Below are 19,720 nucleotides of genomic sequence, written 5' to 3' on the forward strand. Positions count from 1 at the left end.
GGAGATAGTGTAACTTCGCAACAAATCTTTCCTGTTTATAAGTTATTAAGAAAAATAATAGGCATATGCAAAGCATAAGTATATATTTTTTCATCATAATTCGATTGCCTTTTGTTGCACCTGATCTTGAATACTGGATCACCATAGTTATAACAGAAATACAACAATTAATGCTTTAATATCCTTTATCAATATTATAGACGTAACATAGGGATGTACCTCATGATTGTGAGATATAATTGAAACAACCAAAAAATATTTCTGTATTAAATTTTATTGCATCTATTCACACACCTTTCTGGGAAAACGGTTAAAAGACGTTTGAAGCTAACAAAATTAGACAACATGTAATAATTTTATCAACAGTTAATTTGTTTTTTTAACTTAACCCAATTATAATACAATAAATTCTGACACTACAGTTTTCTGAATGACACTGACACTACAATAATTACAGTAAATGTGAATTCAGAAATGTAAGTACTTGTTGTTTAATAAAAAATATACATTGTCATTAAGATATTCGTATGTCGTTTATAGTCGAATACACATATTTTCGTTGTTTACATAACTACCTTGAAGAATCACGTCTTCCATCCGTGTTTTTATTTACATCAACAGGATTTCTAATACAGAAAAATTATTGCATTTACCTCTCTTAAATACTCACGTTATTATTACAATATATACTTACAACAGTGACGTATGTACAAAACTATAGACTCAATTTTGGACTTTCAGTCTCTACAATATTGAAAAGAAAATATTATACAATGTTTTGAAATAAATCGATGATGATAATTTATATTCATTTATTGTTTCCATCTATACAAGGCCATTTTTATGAAGTTATGACAAATTGCTATGAAGACGAATGTTGTGTAAATGCTATAGATGATACGAATTCGAGTAGGGCTGGCAACGCGGTGGATATTGAATGTGAATTACGTCTACCGCTGCAGCGGGATTACGAAAGCGCATCATCACCGAAACAGCTCGGGTTTATGAATATCTTCCTCCACTTCATATATTTATTCCGATCTATATTTGCATTACTTGTAAGAGGACGGCAGATCCGAAATCGAAGCATAAATATGCTGTACTGTTTATAGGTCTTATATCAATATACCTATTTAAGTTGAAGTAATGCTGGTTAAAAAGTTATAAGTATATCCAAAAAGTAGTAGTAAAGTAAATATAAAGTATATCCAATTTGCAATGAAAATGTTAATAATATTTAGCTTTTTAGATCTAAGGTTCTATACCTTAAAAAAGGGTCAAACAATCGCAATACCTATGCAAAGGGTACCTGAAATGAAATATTGAACACCAATTACATCCAAAAACTAATAAAAATACACTAATTACAAGTTAAAAGCAATTAAAGTTTAAGTTGGCACAAAAGAAAATGTAAATTAGGTACCTAGACGCTCATGTGTAATACAAATACGGTTTGTTTAACTTTTATAATGTTCTGCCGTTAGCGAACAAAAGTTAACGGCAATGCTAAATATTTTAATTGTGACAATAAATTTTCTACAATTATGTATTACAGCAATGAATAACTTTTATTTGGAGTCTAATTATTTTAATTTCGCAGGAAGCCCAACTCTCTTCCGCATTTCACGTTTCGTTGGTCCCACATGGTTCAAAAGTGTTTCACTTTACCTACTTTATAATAATAGGTGGGTACACTAATTCTGATGCTACACAATTTTTTATTTTCTTTTTCTTGTCTGGTAGATAGCTGTTAAAATAATCCAACATTCAATAAACATTGGTGTTGTGTGAGAATGGACCGCAGGAGTTACCTTGTTTATGCCAGCCCTACTTAATGAAAATTATTTAGGGCGAGTTACACGGTACAACTAAAACAATAACCATACCATAACCAGCCATGTAATTGGTCAAATCGCGAATTGACAACGGAAAACGCTTTGGTTATCGTTATAGCAAAATGGTGCAACTCACCGTTAGTAATTAAAGTTGATGAATTAGAAATAGGCATGTAATTTCAATTATGTTTAACACAGACAATTATAGTCTTCTGACTAGAAAAAACTATACAGATTTTTCGAAAAACTCACCAAATCTGATATAAATTATTGATATATTGTAGATGTAAGAACTTATATTAACGACTCGTTATACTACTGACCTCGTATCAATAAATATTAAAATTCGAATGTTAGATTTTTTAAGAAACTATCAAACAATAGAAAACACTGGACGTAATTAGGCACTAAATATAAGTAGAATATTTGAAATAATAATTTACACTACATACAAATAATAATCTAAAACAGTGTTCTTTATCTATGTATAGAAACTTAACACATATTAATACCTATTTTTGAATGAAATCACTTCGTTTATCCACCTCCAATAATAACTACAGCAATGTGTCGCAAGGTCCAACTTGTATAGCACCTAGTATTGTCGGTCGGTCGGCGCGGGCGCAGCGTCGACGTCGTTTGCGAGTTGTCAACCTCACGGCGCGGGCGGTGGCAGGTGGCACACCGCTCGCATGTGTCCACTATCACAAATCTAAGCTTCTCTACCGGTGCATAATAATTATTATCACGTATTTATACGTATGTATACATATTTATATTAGTCTATCGGTATTTACAGGCTGAGTCACCCTCGCGGCACTCTTCGTAGGAGATCGAAATTATTGTCGATGCGCCAGCGGCGGGCGGGGGGCTTGTGGTCAGGCTCGCGGTGGAGGTGGAGGTTCGGCCAGCGACGATGTGGACGATGAGGACGGCGAAGGAGCGGGCGGCGCGGGCGCGGGCGCAGCTAGCGCCAGCGAACGAGAGTACTCCAGTAGAGCCACGTCCGCCGGGTGAGTTGGGGGATACAAGCCTCGATATAGTTCAGGTCGGCTGTAAGGGTGGGCGAGGCGAGCAGCCGCAGCCGCAGCTGCTGACTGGTAGAACGCCGATGCTGGAGAGGGCGGTGCTGGGGCTTCACCTTCTTTACTAGCCATGTCCGCTAGTGACCATATTCTTGGCTTAGCAGATGCTGGGGTGCTGCCGGGTGGAGCACGTGAAGGTAAGTGCTGATACGCTGGGTGAATAGGTCGTTCATAGGGTTCAGGTGATTCAGGACCGCTATCAGCTCTAGATTCTGACCATTCTGATTCCGTTCTTTGCCCAAGCATATCCAATCTCTGTTGTGGTCTATCTCCATCTTCGCTAGACCCCGTTCCTGAGTCTTTCCCATCTAAAAGAGAAACTGTTTTGAGACAAGATTTTTTGCAGGTCACAATACAACAAAACACAATGCCGCCCGTCGGTAAACATATAAGAAATATGTTGGTTATCTGACCAGTTAAAAGCTAAAGTTTAAAATACATACCTAGTCCATCTTTGCCATCATTGCTTTTGTGGTCATCATCATCATTATTATTGTCATCGTCATCGACCCTGTTCCTCGGTTCCCACGTCATCTTATTTTCCTTCTTGAGGCGGCGGCGCGCGTTCGCGAACCACGTCGACACCTGCGTCAGCGTCATCTTGGTGATGATAGCTAACATTATCTTCTCTCCCTTCGTTGGGTAAGGATTTTTCTTGTGCTCGTTTAGCCATGCTTTTAAGGTGCTCGTAGTTTCTCTTGTCGCATTTTTTCTTCTTGCGCCATTAAGGTCCATTCCATACCTAATACAAAAAACAGATTAATGACTGTTGTGAGTGTAACTTAAAGTTTATTAAACAAAGTGACTACGAAGACGTGAATGTAAATTTTTAGAACATAATCAACCGTATAATGGCATAGTCCGATTTGGGCGAGATTTCAGATAACGTGAATCGAGACCGCCCCAATCCCTATCGCGCCCTCCCGGTCTCTCCGTGATCGCCACACAGAACCAATGAAAGCGTCAGCATAATAATTGAAATCGAGATAAGCCATCGACTGCTGCGCCAGCGTTAAGCTGCAGCTTATCTCAGACACAGCTACGTACGCATTTGTTGGTGGACCATGCGCCATTATTTGAATTGTGTCCTATAATATGATGCTGATCTTTATGTTTCCTTTTTAGTTCTAAACATGTAGATGTCAAACATTATTATTATAACATATTTTTAACTCGCAAAGTTAAGGTTTCTCGAACCTTCAGGTATCGACATTCGGATCACATTCCTTCAAAACGTGGTTTTAGACGTACAAAGCTGTACGAAGCTTTACTCTTGCCTTGATATTTTGAATTTTTTTTTAAAATTATTTTTGCTTTATATTATTTTACTTTTTGAGTAATCAAAAACGACGAAAGTATATTTATGTTTTTACAGGACTTGTGGGGAAACCTGCACCATATGCTTTGTCTGCAACGTTATCGTAGATAGAGTAGGGTGGAAAATAGGGATGAGTGGTGCGAAATTAATAAAACTGTCACTTAAATCGCAAAAGTGACGGGCAGCGCCCCTTGTCGTTCAATGTACCCGATCAACTTTGAATCTTTAGAGTCAGAGATAAGGTTGCAAATCATGTAGAGAACTTACATAATGAACTAGTACATTCTATTGTTAAGTAAGTTTGTTGTTGACTTAATTCTCGCCGATCCCATCACCATTGAGCACAACGTCCTTTATTGAAAATGTTAGAAAATGATTTTATTGCTTTTCCGTTGTTACGAACAGTTGTTAACACTAACTATCAAATAAAGAGCTTCTTTGACGACTATGATAATTTAAATATGACCAAGGCAAACTTGCAAAATAAACTTAATGACTTCGCGAAGCAGGCTATGAATGAACTAACATCCATAGAATTCGAGTGACAATACGAAAGTGGAGCGACGCCAAGCTTAGGCGTATTCTACAAACAAAAAGAGCTTCATTTATCCACGGCGTGCCACTGTCACAGTATCCGAGCTCGCGGGGGATCGGTCCGCAAGCTTCATTTTTTTATTATTTTGCCATCCCCGCGGCGTGCTAGCGCCCTGGCGGGCGGTTGCGGGTATCCACCCTTCTCACACCGAGCGACGCCTCGCCTTCAATTAAATCCCTATCTCTCGCGCCACCTCATGCTTCCTACTTAAACTCATAAAAATGAGATAAACACAAAAATATTGCTCGTACAGTCTGTCGTTATTATTAAAGTAATCCGATGGTGCTGCGGTTCATTCAGTTATTTAAATTTTATGCTCGATTGCTAGTTTATTGCATTAATGAACTGCATTTGCATTTTTTTCTAGGTGTTTTCGAAGCATTCTCATAATTTGGAGCTAATGTATACATTTGCAAGGGAAACGGGAGTCTTTTTAAATCGTGAAATATCAAATTATGAATTAGAGTGACGTTTTCTGGCATACTCGTTTACACCTCTAAGAATGGTCAGATTATGTTGTAGAGTCATAGGTCGTCGTAAAAGCGGGCGGACCAGGGCGTGCGTGAGTTGGAAGTCATAATAATGAAATAAAGGTTAAGAATGAACCGCAACGGTCCCTTGTGTACCGTACGTCTGGGTTAGATATTGGCATTATTGTTTTGCCACTTACCTACTCTGATAATTTGAATTCAGATGTTTATTTTTATCTAATCGAAAAGGTAAGCCGTCTTAGAAACTTATCATAAAAAAATCACCACCAAAGCACATTAGCGACCCACTGAACTTTATATGGTCTAAACCTATCAATATACATATATGTATAAGCTTTCCTGAAATATTCAAAGGAGGAGTCCAAGACCATAAAAGTACTCAGATTTATTAACCAAAGTTGTAAAAAGTCATAATATCTCAACTTTAGTATACTATTACTGACATGTAAGAAAGTTAAAAATAATAGATCGTTTATTAAAAAGAAATACAAAATCAAGAATGTTGCGACGGCGGCCGGCGCCTAGTCTCCACTATAAAAGTGCAATGTTTGCCGGTCGCACAACTAGCTCGAATGTACTCGACTGATCTAAAATTTCATTGCACATGTTTCTGTCGTGTCTAATTAGACCGTTTACGCAAAACAGCATCTTAAAATGAGCAAAAACTCGATGGAGTGTTTTGCGATTACGCTATTTTTATGTAACTGCAAGGATTGCGGATAGTTTGCTCTAGGATTTTTCGTTGTGGAGCAAACTTCTCTTATGATTCGTGTGCGTGCAATAATATGATGTTTAAATAGTTAATATTAGAATAAGTTTGTTAACACGACTATGTATTGCTAATGCTAATGGGCTTTGGGATAATGCGGTGCCGGCGTCCTGATTTGCCGGTGATGTGGTTCGCCTAAACCGATAAAATCAATTTATATTATTGGGCTAAATTGAGCTTGCTATTAGCGAGTGCAAACATTGCGACAGTTTAGAGGTATTTAAGTAGTATTATTAATACAGTCCGAAAAAGGACAGCTGTCTGTGGTATCTTTCGGCAAAGCTTAATAATAGAAAATAGAGTTATATTTACATTCAAAACCCGTCAAAAGAGTTCTCAACTGATACCTAATCCTCATGTCTTTAATTTTAAGTCAATCACATACCACAGCCAGGTCAAGTGTTACGCGTTTATGATAAATTATATCATTGTATTCAAGTAATGAAAATTTAGTTTGCAATAGATTTATCTAAAACAAATAAAATAACACATTAGTAAGTTTCCATGCTATGACTACACAAAAAATATTTTTTTAATGAATCCTACTACACATCGTAACCGTATACGATCAGAATTTTTGTTTGAGTGACCCTACCGCCCCAACTAACTTGACGTAGCTTAGAGACAAGTTAACCTGATATAGTGTCTCTCTTACAGTTTGAATTTACCAATGACATCGCCTGCACCCATATAAAATTACACGGTGCCATATTTTGTGAGTTAATAGATGTAGGTACACCTTTTTCTTACGCTTCATAGATTTCGTCAACATTGTAATCCAACATCTATGAAATTTAAAAGACACACTTAATACATGGTGACACTTTTTGTGTGTATAAAAACCTATTTGATTTTGTTCTACGGAGTTGTATCATATTTCTATTACCTAGTCGAAGCTTAGGGACCAAACCATATTTGGTGTTAATCTTCTGGAATTTTATTTCGATTTTGAAATAAAATTTAGATTTTGAAATAAAACTGATTATTGGATTATGAACAGATTTTTTGGATGCATAAATAGGAATTGAACAAGAAACTGTCGCTTTTTAAAATTAAAATAAGTCTGTCATGCTACTCGTAAATTATGGAGTTCGTAAAAATAGTATCTGATAAAGTTAATTATTCGTCGTCGTAATATAGGAATGGGCGCACGCAACGACCAATCTCGGGTTATGGACGAAGTTTTAAAAGGTACGATACAGGTCCTAAATATTGGTGGGTAGATAGGGTGGCTGGGGGCGCGGCACGCCAAAAACACATTACGAGCCGGCAACGCGCTATTACGGCGAACCGCACGCGTCCATGTTAGCCGATAGCTGCCACCCGAACATGCTATCCGACGACTAATTGGTCAGCTTCATGCACAAAAACCCCTAATAGAAACAACTGCGGCCAGGGGGAGAGCCGCTTTACAGCCTAAACCGTATATGATCGCATTAATCGCAAGGTATGACTGTAACAATCCGGTGTATGGGGCTACCTAACGAATATTTTCGGCGGAGGTGGTTGTAATGAGGGCCAATCGTTCACTAAGGTGGTTAAAGGGCGTGTTATCTAGAGGCTTGGGCGGCGCATATTACGTGACAAACGAAGCGTAAACTTACCACCGCACCGGTACTTCGGTTGCGCCATCTTTGTTTTTGTAATAGGGGGTAACGTTTTAAATTGCTTTCATTTTCGGGTTTCAAATTACTTGGGTTTCCCATTTCCGGTGATATGTAACGTTAAGTAAATATGTATTCTACGTCTCCTCTTTCTTACATCTGGAGTTTGTAATTGAACAAATTGTGTATGTGATCAAGCAAATATGATTTACTTATAATAAAATAGGTAAATCATTTATTTCAGACACAGTCCATACATATTACAATTATTACTTATAGGCAAGCAATAATTATGTTGGTTTTTGAAATGCACGTTGGGGTCTACCCAACGTGCGCCAGCCATAACTATCTCACCTTTTTCAAATCGTCGGACCCCGTGCAGCAGAACGTCCTACGTTTATCAAACATACTTAACTACGTTTATCAAAACGCGGTCTCCAATATGAGACGTGTCTGCCCCTTCGATCTTCCGTATGTCTTGAAGAACGGATCAAATGAAACAGGGGTCATTTACCAACTTTTTGTCAGTCATGGAGTTATACGTAGAGTACTAACTAATGTCGATAACTTTAGTTTTTCTGACGGATTACTTCGTTGCAAATTTTATTGCATTGAGGCAGAACTCTAGTGTGGTCATAATCAGCGCTCGGGCTCAACAACAGAATGTTTATTTAAATGTACCGCAGCTTAAACAACATAATTATTGTTTTAAATCTTTCCATAATATCAATCTGCTCTTGTGTCGAGACGAAACTTTACAAAAACAAGGCATAAATTGTGTCCATTATCTGTGGCAAATTATTTTTCTGTTAAACTTGTGTCTTGACCCTGTCCGTTTGCGTAGTTGATAAAGTATTAATGTATGTGATACAGTAACACAAAGCTGTTTTAATTAATTTAACAATTATAACAACAACATTACTGTTCGCATAAGATATTGAAATCTAAGTGAGTGCCAGTGGATTTATACGCTTTTCATACTGGAAGTAAGTAATTGTTGTGGAGATTGTTAAAGTCAAAATAATACGTGAAATGTTATCAAGCGAGCTGTTTGTTGAAGTTAGTGAGCTTTGTGACGTGCACTGTGTTAACAATGTCGGACTTGGAACTTTATCATGAGCTGTTTTGACTGGAAGGGGTTTTAGTGCACTACGTAACTTAAGTAAGGACATGTTAAGCATTTATGTTACATTCTATGGCGTTGTAACTGGCTGTTGCACAATTTTATTCTCCAAAAGCTGAATCCTGAAAATAATAAAAACCAGGTACCTGTTTCGTTGACAATCATTACTTTGTTTTAAATTTTAGGTATCAATCTATCAATCTTAATCGTTCAAAAAACTAGTTACACGATAGTTAAGTTACCACCGTGGAAATTCGTATTATTTTTATTATAAAAAAGGCAAGAACTCATAAAACTGTCCTAATAATTTTTACTGTCCTAATTTTCTTTAAAACGAAACTGTCAACCAACGGGTCAACTGTCGGACGATTGTTTAGTCTGCAGAATACAATTAATAGGCATTAACTTAATTAGGAAACTAAAAAAACTGTGAATAAATAAAAAAAGTAAAAATATGCCTATTTATTCGTTCCGGTTCCGGACAGAAACATTCAAGACTTATATTTTAATTACATTCATATCTATATTTACCACGGAAAGGTAATTTGGTATATTCAATAATACCTTCATATATGATCTCCTTCTAACATTTATTAACAGATGATTCGAACTGGCAACACATAAACAATAATTGGACATTAGTTATTACTCATACCTGATCTACGTGTAAAAGTTGTCTAAGTTTCTTCAGCATCAAAACTACCTAAGTACTCGTTTTGAGCGTATGTACTAATTGCCCTATAATTTTCATAATAATATTAGTACGAAGTTTCCAACATTTAAAGTGGTCTCTGTAACTGATATCTGATATAAATAATGTTACTCTATACTCACAATACATTAAGTAGCTCTTAGAACAAATGACCCAATGATTAATCTAGAATGAAATCTCTTTCAATTCCAATGACAATGAGTTAAGCTTGCCTCTATCTAATCTATGGAGTCTTTGTTTCACATTCTCAAGGGTCACAAAAACTCCAGTTATAAATGCACAAATGTTTAGATCAAAAGCACAAATGTACTGTAGAAAGTACGGTAGCGATTTTTTATATATGTATAGGTAGGTACTCGAGTAAGCGCTGTCATCTACATTTAAGGTAACATTTATTTTACATAGTTATCGTAGCAGCGCTATGACCGCGTGTATTTCGGGTTATCTTAAGTAGCATAAATGAACTAGTCTACTTTATTAATGGGTTATTGGAACTGTTACAAAAATACCACATAGAATTATAATTTAGATGGAAAATATATTTTAGATGGGTTCTCATTGAATAGTACGAAGCTAAGAAAGTTTTTTATTAGCAAAAAGTATGTTTTTGTATTAACTATGTAGAATTGCATACTTTATCCTAATTAATTAATGGATCGAAAAAATAACATAAATGTATTAACAAATTTTCAAAGAAAAAAACGTGCAAGAGTGCAAAAAACCACCAAGTGACCAGCTATACCGGAAATAGTGTTCAAGCTACCAGTGATCTTCAGAGAAAGAAACCTCACAATACGCGTCTCTTGAAGGAGTACTGCCTTTTGAGTCAGTCTTGAGAGAGCCTCTTAAAATGTTGATCCTTGATTGAAGGCCTTGGTCATAAGACCATTGGCCGGCGCGGAAATCAGCACGACGACAGTCGAATCAACATTCGGCATTGCGACAACCACGCGTGCTAAGTCGAGATACTTCATTTATAGTTAACGTCACAAAATTGTGTGAAGCCGGCGTCCCCAACTCATTAGTTACAATTCCACGTCAGAGGCCTGCGGGCGAATTTGAGAAAACTCTGACACTAGGGCTTGTTAGGTGATTTAAAAAAAACTGCAGCTCAGTTGATAAGATAAAGACCCGGAGGCATCGCAAATCATTAATTTGTATTATATTTAGGAAGAAACCCAGTCTAATTGTAGGTACACGTCTACATTTTAGGTACCTACATCGTTTTTTTACAGATTGGAATCGCTTAAACTAACACTTAAACTTCCTTGAATTAAGTTCACCAGTTATGCACATTCACAACGGAATAAAACCCTAAAAAACCTGTCAATAGTTTCATATTATCAGTAAATATTATCAGTAATTGCGGTGTTCACTGAAACTTCCTTTTGTTTCGTTTACATAGTATTTATAGTGCCTTGTGTAAGAAACTGGCCACGAATATAAATGATAGTGATACGATTATTTGCTGTAAATTATGGTTGCAAGTATTAATGCTATTTTGCTGTTGATATTATGTGTCCCTTAAACGATATTTATATACTCATATAAGTTATTTGTTTGATTACCTGTACGTGTGCTAGTTTGCATTATTATATTTAATCTTTTATCACTATTTACTGGATCTTGTGAACAATAAGTATATTATAGTTTTATTATCAAAGTAATATTATAGAAAACAATTCCGATTATTTATACAAGGACTTTTATCATAAAATATATTTAATTTAAAATAAAATATATTTGATAAGATTCATAATGGTATAGCAGGTATTGTAAATGGTAATCGGTGGTTATGAACAATAAAAATATAATTATGGCATCAAGTCAAACATATATCAAATCAACAAATACCACACAGTATTTTATCGAATCGATAAATTGTCATGTTTATTTTGTTGTTGTAAATTTGTTTACGACCTCCCAAAGACTTATCAATGCTCAACTCTCACTAGGAAGATGTCAACACATGCTATTTATCAAACGTCAATCAACTGTTGAACATTTACCTACATGGAAGTGTAAAGGCGCAGTTAGATCACTAATACATAATTGGACATTCCGAGATGGAAGATGATGCAAGCTGGCTAATACACGAGAGGGTACTTCATGTCTACATTTGAATACTCAAATCATTTTGAACGTGGCCAAAAGAAGTTTCGAGTACAAGAATTACAGCATTTGTTTTAAATGCTCCGATATCGACTTTTTAAGAGCGTGGAATTTACAAAAATTCATTAGTCAGCCACTGCTGAGCTATTAAATAATAGAGGCAATTGAAACGCGAAAGAAAAATCTACAACTAAATCACGTTGAGAATTTCATTAAGCGTTTTGGTACATTTGACTTTACAAAAAACGTTAACGCTTAATCAAAATGACCAGTTCTAGTTAACTGGAGAAGAGAATGGTAATAAGGGACTAATTAACAGAGTAGGAGGTAATATTTTACAAAGGAGATTTACGTAAATTGGTAAAGTTTGTGACTACAGTAGATCTCGCACATCTGATAATGTGTTGTCTGTCCAGGCCTTAACATGTTCCTCGTTTGTCGCTGTGCTCTGCGGTGGCGCCACTGACGGCGCGATAGTCGTATTGGACCTCACAAGACGCCTTATGTAGAACGTATAAACTAGTGAAAATTAAGTGTCGTGACCACGGTTCACTTGCTATCAGGGGTCACGTCTCATTTTATTACTGACATATTATTAATATCGATGAGAACATTGAATTTTATACGGTCAGCAGGCATTGTTTCGCAACAATTCCTACGATTTTCGTTGCGTAATATCACTGTTCGTGATCAGTGAATTCTTTATTGGTCAAGTTGCATGGGTTTATCTTGACTTAAGTACTTGTTTTATCTGCCTCGTCCACTCTACGACAACGTTTAATGGGTATAGTCAAATATTATTTTCAATATGAAATTAACATCGTTAATATTTAGGTTCCATAAATTTCCTTGAGTTCACAAAATAAGATGATTAAAAAGCATTTGCTATTTAGCATGATATTTAAAACTCTTATCAGATTTCAATACCGGTGGCTGCAGTTTTCATTAAAATAACAACATTGGGCACGGAGTTTGTCCTCTTGGTACCTACATTGTTAGTAGCAAAGAAAAAAAATCTTATAACGGCAAAACATGTTTATTTAATTATTCCGTTATGTTCAGGATTACAAATATGTATGTTGGTATAGGTTTTTATAATTAGATACCTTCTGTTTTCATAGAGTTCCAATAATAAGTCATATTGAACAATACTGTGAATATAAACTTTCTAAGATATTTGTTGAGCAGATCGCCTTCTGCAATTATAATTTTACGTCGAAATTGTCGTCTAATAATATTGAAATATTTCTTAATGCCTAACGTGTTTTGTAATGGTCATGGCAGTTCAATGTGTCACACAGATAAAATATAGGAACTAAGATTCAATTAATCTTGAAAAAATAAGACCTCATTAAAACGTAACTTAGGCAAACGAATAAGTACATAACTATTTTTTTATACATTTACATTGGCCTCAGTTATAACTGTCAATTAGTTACTAAGCTTTCCATACCAGTGACAATATGTTTATTAATACTACCTTTGATTTTACTGCATTTATGTTAAAAATAACAAGGAATGAACGAAGTAAGTACGTTAAGTAGGTAATCATAAGCCTGCAAGGAGAAGATATGTGCAACTATTTCTATAAATATTGCCTTTCTCTAACATACTGCGTTTTACGGCGTCTATTATCGTTGCACTTATGTTTAACACGCTACATATGTACATTCAGCTGGACACGCAAGACCGATACATGACCAATACCAACAACAAACTGTCTGCAACATGTACAACCGCCAGCTTGTTATATCGTTCAAGGAACCGCAGATCGTATGTATGTCTACGTAATCGACTACACGGTGGACTGTTGAGCAAGCATTAGTCGGACATGATTTGTAAACAGGTTTCTAAATATTATTTGATATTTTTAACTTCATTTTCTTCTTCACAATAAACAGTAGATACCATGACAACAAAGGCTAAAACTGATCTATACTGAGGGGACACCGTGTATCATGTGTGTGTGAATAAAAAAGTTTTATACGCAAAAACATCTTTGATCATTTATTCTGTCTATGAGAATACAGAACCCAGTTCTTACATAAACGGACAGAGCACTAACGGATAAATTTAATTGTAGGTAACAGTAAAAAATTAGCACGTAAACGACCTTTAAATTAAAATTTCAATTAACTTAAAAATAGTAACAAGAATAATATGTCGTATCGATAAAAATGAATAGTGTTAAGTTTAATTAAATATACGCCTTAAAAATACGCCGATTCAATTAAAAAATCACTCACATTTTCTTTGGTATGAAGTACAGAAATAGAGAAATTATTTCACAAATTAAGTATTTTGATGTTGATAAGCATCTATTATAGTAGGTAACCCAAGAAGTCTACCAGACCTAAGAACGCCACAAATGTCTGTATTGTTTTCAATAATATTAAGTAATTTAGTGCTGCCTTTGCTAACCTAATTAAATAATGTATAAAAAATATGTAAGTATAAGTAGATCAAAATTCTTTTTAACCACGTAGACGCCTATTATCGAGACTGGTGGACTCGTTCGTAGGATCGGGAAGTATGACAGCGAGATGAGGAGGCCACGCTTTGCCTAGGAGTGGGATGATAGGATAGCAATAATAAGTAAATAATAATAATTTAAACCGGGGATTGCCCTGGGTACATTTCTATAGTGTAATACAGGGTCAATCGTTGGTTTTATGCCACCAGCATGATGTTAATTAAAGTTGTCTCAAAAGGGCTTCAGAGTGTTGGTTTCGGCCCCACGTTTGCCTTTCAAAAATTCTGGACTTTGGTCTCGTGGTCTGGTAGAGACATACAATATAATAATTCTTTTTAAACAAGCACAAATGCAACCAACTTGCAAACAGCAGTGTAGATAACCTTAAGACATCGACGTATACATGCATTAATCTACATACATGCTTTTGAGAAAAGTTTTTTGCCTTTTTTGTGTTTTGGAGGTCGGTCTAACAACAAAATGCCCTAAAAAGACTCCTTGAATTCTACATGTATAATTATTAAATTACATATCTCAAAGGGTGAGGCTCTTAAATGACGATCAAAAGCGTATACGTCTATGAATCAAAATTGATCTACTGGGGTGCCATCATCAGACTCATAATTTCCATCATCAGCCAATAAGAACATGTGATGGTCAACTAAGCACAAAAATGTAAAACATGTGTCCATAATCTGATGCTTGCTCTGCAATTATTTGGGATCCCATCATCAGATTCTAAATGGGTAACAATTCTTACATTTAGAGTATGGACGTTTATGGGTGACCTTACAATTCATACCTAATTATACTTATCTCCTTGGTTCCTAAACACACATTCTGGTAGAAAGTTTCTGATAGGTATGACGGTAACTTCTTTTTCTATGGAACTTCGACAACATCATCATCATCATCAAATAAATGAAAAGGATGAAATTAAGTAGATTTAAGGCTTTCAAGTAAAAGTGGTGAGTCTATTTTTAATTAAGTTGAATAAGCACATTGATGTTGATCACAACTCGCCTCGTGGCCGCCGCTGACCGATAGGAAAAAGGAAAGAGGAAGCGACCAATGCGCCTAGAATGAAATTAGCCCGTCGGTCAATTACTCCGAACCGAGCGCGGCTTACTAATGGCACGTGCGGCGTCCCTTGCATACGCCACCGCTCATTTATATGCCTTTGCGCGTACTCTTTATTGTTCCATAGATTGGTAATACACGGGAGGACTGGCACTTTGTGCTGTAAATCGTTGTCTGTACACGTATCCACGATTAACTGTGTGCTGCAGCCTTAGTCGAAGCGGGCACCGTGTCAGTACATGCCGCCTCTGCGCAAGTGTGGACGATGACATCATGTCCGGAATGGAGTGGCCACACAGAAACGTGAGGGTACGTGTTCGACTGACTCTTATTATCGTAGCGTGTTACTGCGTTCGATGACGCATAGCCCTTTGGTCGGCTATACCATTCATGTGTTATAGAAATGATCCGCCATACTGATAAAAATATTATCCTTCTCAACAGAATTATGCATGTGTTTGCCAATTAATGTTATTTTAGGAGTAAAAGTGCAGATATTAATAAAGCAATACTAAAAAGAAAACAGTAATTGCTCTAAATAACACGACTAACGATATCAAATATTTTTAATATTTTTATAGGTATAAGATGCTAAATAGTATAGACATAGTCGACCTAGCAAATGTGTACCTTCATATAATTTTCCTAAAAGGATTCGTCAATTAAGACTAAAATAAAATAAAGCAAATAAACTTATTCATTGTTTTGGTCCCGTTGACTACGCTAAGCTCAAAGATTTTCTCTCTTGAGTGTTAGTGATGGACAAATTGAAAACGTTCACCTTCTAAACTTTATACCCTACCTCAATGCAAGAGAGCCAAAACACATATCCAAAAAATATCCAGAACTCTAACAAGTAAGATGCAATGTGTTTCAAGCATTCTTAGCACTTGTTGGCAAAACCATCATTCTATCTACTTAGGAACTAAATATTTTGTATACATCTCTGATCATCATCATGACAGCATATTTCTGATCTTAATTAGAAACAGACCACTGAGTAGCGATGTTGCTATAATTTTAGGCAAACGAGAATCGACAAGCGCCGTCATATTGGGAAGTTATAACCATTAAGAGAATACAATCGCAATTTCTTCCTGTCATAAATAAACTTTGGCGGGCATGAGTAATCGTTACTTTGTGTGCACAATATCGGGTCGGGGCCAAATAGATTGGTACGTGAGCTGCGTGCCGACCGCGTCCGCCTCCCGAGTATTATCACTTGCTTCAACGAAATTCGTCTACACTTTTGTATGGTGTAGTTGAATTTTCCGTTTGTAATTATGTCGGTGGACAGAGGAAGTGTCGGCAGTGGTTGTTACACCAGTCACGACGCACCGGTTGACGACCGTCGCCCGTCGTCTAACGGGCTACTGCCAGCTATGGACTGCGGCGCGACCATCTCACATTAGGGACTTAAAATATATTTAGCTGGGCCCTCAGCGTATTATATATCACGTATCAATATGGGTGATAAGAGAATATCTTAACATCATGTGAAATTATAGCATCTTTAAAACAGACGATTCATTGTAAGCCGAATAATTCCATGATGTTATCCTATATTTTACATACATATTAGCCTTATTAAAGATAACCGTTATCGTATGATGATTCTTAAATTTTGCAATATATAAAACATATTTTTGCAGTGATGGAGTTAAATTGATCGGTACCTAGGTTGGCATAAGGGGAACTGTGAATTAAGTAAGCCTGTTGCGTTACGTAACACTCACGCAATGTGGAGACTGTAAACTTTGATTTATGTTAATTAAATTTAATAAACAGACAGACAAACTGTTGAACTAGACGCGTACTATCGTTTCGCTTGAAGGCACGTAGATAATTAGATAGAGTTTAAAGCCGTACACCGTAGTTTGCGAGCCCATCGCTTATGAGCATATCTACTGCAGTTAACCGTTTCTCTCAGATGGTTTTACAACATTCGTTAGGTTAGCACCAACCAACGTATGCTCAGTTATTTATAAATTAGTAAAATTATTTGTCGACTTGTTTTGAATCGACCGTATAAGTAAGTAATATTAATGAGTGTGTACAAGCAATCAGGATATGCAGATTTCTGTGAAATTACGCAGCATGAATTTTAATGTTTTAATTTGACGAATTTAACTAAATTACCAGTTTAGCATAGTGTAAGCTATCTCCAACTATCTGCCAATGGTTTGGTTAGACTGATTAGTTTCACAGACTGAGTAGTCGTAAATCAAATTATTAGGTATTTAGTCAGCCGATTTTCGATTATTGTAACATTTAAAGCGCAATATTACGTCTGAGGCTTATTACCTATTGTAAATTAATAAAAAAAAAATGGGGAGAAATATAACGCAAACTTTTTACGATATTCAATATTATAGAGAATGCTCTGTCTGACAAAGCTATTAGGCTAGCAACGAACAAGTTTATGTTACACAGGCATGCAGAAAGTTCAAATCTCTCCTCACATTTTTCAACTTTGTTTAACTCTTGTTTACGTCAGACTTTAGTATTATTATTGTTGTATTCTTATCCTTAAATAAACACAATTTTTATTTTAGTAAAGTAGAACTAAAGAAAGAAACTTTGATCGTTTTGCTGGTGTTCATACATCGTTTAACAGATAAAATAATATGTTTTATGTTATTCGAATACAAGGAAAATAATAAATTTTAGTAAACTGGGCCTTAAATCGAATGTGAAACCAGAAGTCATACATAACTATCTAGAACACGATAGAATATGAGGCAGAATTAATAGCTGCTAGTTTTCAAAGCCTACTAATTATAGTTTTATCAGCAAGGCACCTTGGTTAGTCTTGATAAAGCGAATAAAAAATTCAATAAAAAACTGTTTAATTCACCTCTATCACGTTTTGAAGTCGGTAACATAGTTAAATGTACATAATTATAGTCCGTTTTCGTGTTTATTTAGTACATACATATCATTACGGATTGTTGCCGACGTGAGTGATTAAGGTGTGAGATATGCATCGGGAAAGAGTCGTTGTCTGGAGTCGCACCTGCCGACCGCTCGGCTCACTTCAAAACCTTCTATTACCTCATTATTAGTGAGACGCCCCTCGACGTTTTACAACATTTTAATTGTGTTATTTAACGCTTGTTATTTCACGACTGACATGGTGATTTATTCGTTATTGGCAGTTGCGGATTTTGATCGCACGACTATTAAGCGAAACCTGTAAGCTTCCTGTCAGACAGTGTAATTGAAAGTGACAGATGTTTATTTATAACTAGTCGGATAAATCTGGTAAAGTTATATTTGATTTTTATTACTAAACAAGTCAAGTTTTTAATAGACGTTAAAAATATCATGTAAAAAATAAAGGCGATTTGTGAAAAAAAGATTTAAAGGTACCTATCACATCAAGTTGATTACCTATGGGATAATACGTCACACTGTTAAATTGCTTGTTGAGTTAGAATATTTTTATTGATAATACCTCATTCTGGTTTAGTGGACAAGAGACTTTTAAAAACTTGTTGCTCAATCATTGTATTCATCAGTATTTTATAGCATTGTTTACGAATACACCTCGGTTCTTTTCAATGTTGTTATCTTATCCAAATCTTTGGCGTGATTATTTTAAGCCTTCCGTTTTTGTGTCTGTTTCTTTTTATGCAGGTAAAATTTAAGCAGCCTTCGATATTTGCGTTGTCTTTAGTTCTTTCGAAATAATGTTGTTTTTTTTTAAAGATAACTAATATAGTTCTCGCTTTAAGGCGTTCCAGATATGTTTTGCTGGCCAAACGCAATGTACTGGGCAGCTAGTTATCATGTGCGATCACTATACATACCTAAGTAGTATCATGCTTAAATTCAGGAGTACGCAACATCCAGCACCGTATACCTGCGTGGCTAAAATGGCGATAAGTAACTGATGTGACATGTAACAGAAAAATGCCAGTCGAAATCAATGGTTTGATATAAAGACCATCATACGGGCAGTCGTGACGCATACAGAGAGAGATGACTACTTACTTTCAAACCTACACAATCTTGTAGTGCCATACTTTGGGATGCAACGGTTGTTCTGACTGAATTATATGGTTAAAATAGGAGAAGTGGCAAAGGTGCTAGTGATAATGACCGCGGACTGTACATACCGTCCAAGAGGTCGAAATAAAGATGCTGAGGTGAATGTATGTGTATCACCAGGCTCCATAAAATCCACAATGAAAACATGCGCGGAAGTGTAGTGTACGCGATGTAGCAGAAAAGATAGCGAAGAGCCAGCTACGGTGGTATAGACTCGTAAAGACAAGGCCACCAGATCTTTTCATCCCTGGTCAAAATCAATGCAATACCAACGAGGATGTACAGAAGGATTAGAAGAAGAAATGAAAAGCAATACGTTTAATCGTAAGTAAGTATATTATATATTTATATTTTTTAATATGAATTCTGCTTATAAATGAAAGGTAATTTTTTTTAATGACTTTCATAAAATTTTGATCTATTAATTCATTCGTAAGACACAAACATGAAAAAGTGCCTATAGTATTTTC

The 19,720-nt window shown here is 35.9% G+C and overlaps 1 protein-coding gene across 2 annotated transcripts in view; it reads right to left on the bottom strand.

The window, feature by feature from the left end:
* Nucleotides 1–256: 256 nt before the first annotated feature.
* Nucleotides 257–19,720, bottom strand: part of LOC124645123 (homeobox protein caupolican) — a 45,755-nt gene continuing 26,291 nt past the window's right edge. For both annotated transcript variants that reach the window (XM_047184872.1, XM_047184873.1), the window contains exons 4-5: nt 3,364–3,662; nt 257–3,228 (exon numbers count right to left, since the gene is read on the bottom strand). In XM_047184872.1, the coding sequence (XP_047040828.1) occupies nt 2,714–3,228; nt 3,364–3,662 (814 nt within the window). In that variant the 3' untranslated portion in view covers nt 257–2,713. The remainder of the gene's footprint in view (nt 3,229–3,363; nt 3,663–19,720) is intronic.

The sequence above is a fragment of the Helicoverpa zea genome, chromosome 31 (genome assembly GCF_022581195.2).
Source record: "Helicoverpa zea isolate HzStark_Cry1AcR chromosome 31, ilHelZeax1.1, whole genome shotgun sequence".
NCBI lineage: Eukaryota > Metazoa > Arthropoda > Insecta > Lepidoptera > Noctuidae > Helicoverpa > Helicoverpa zea.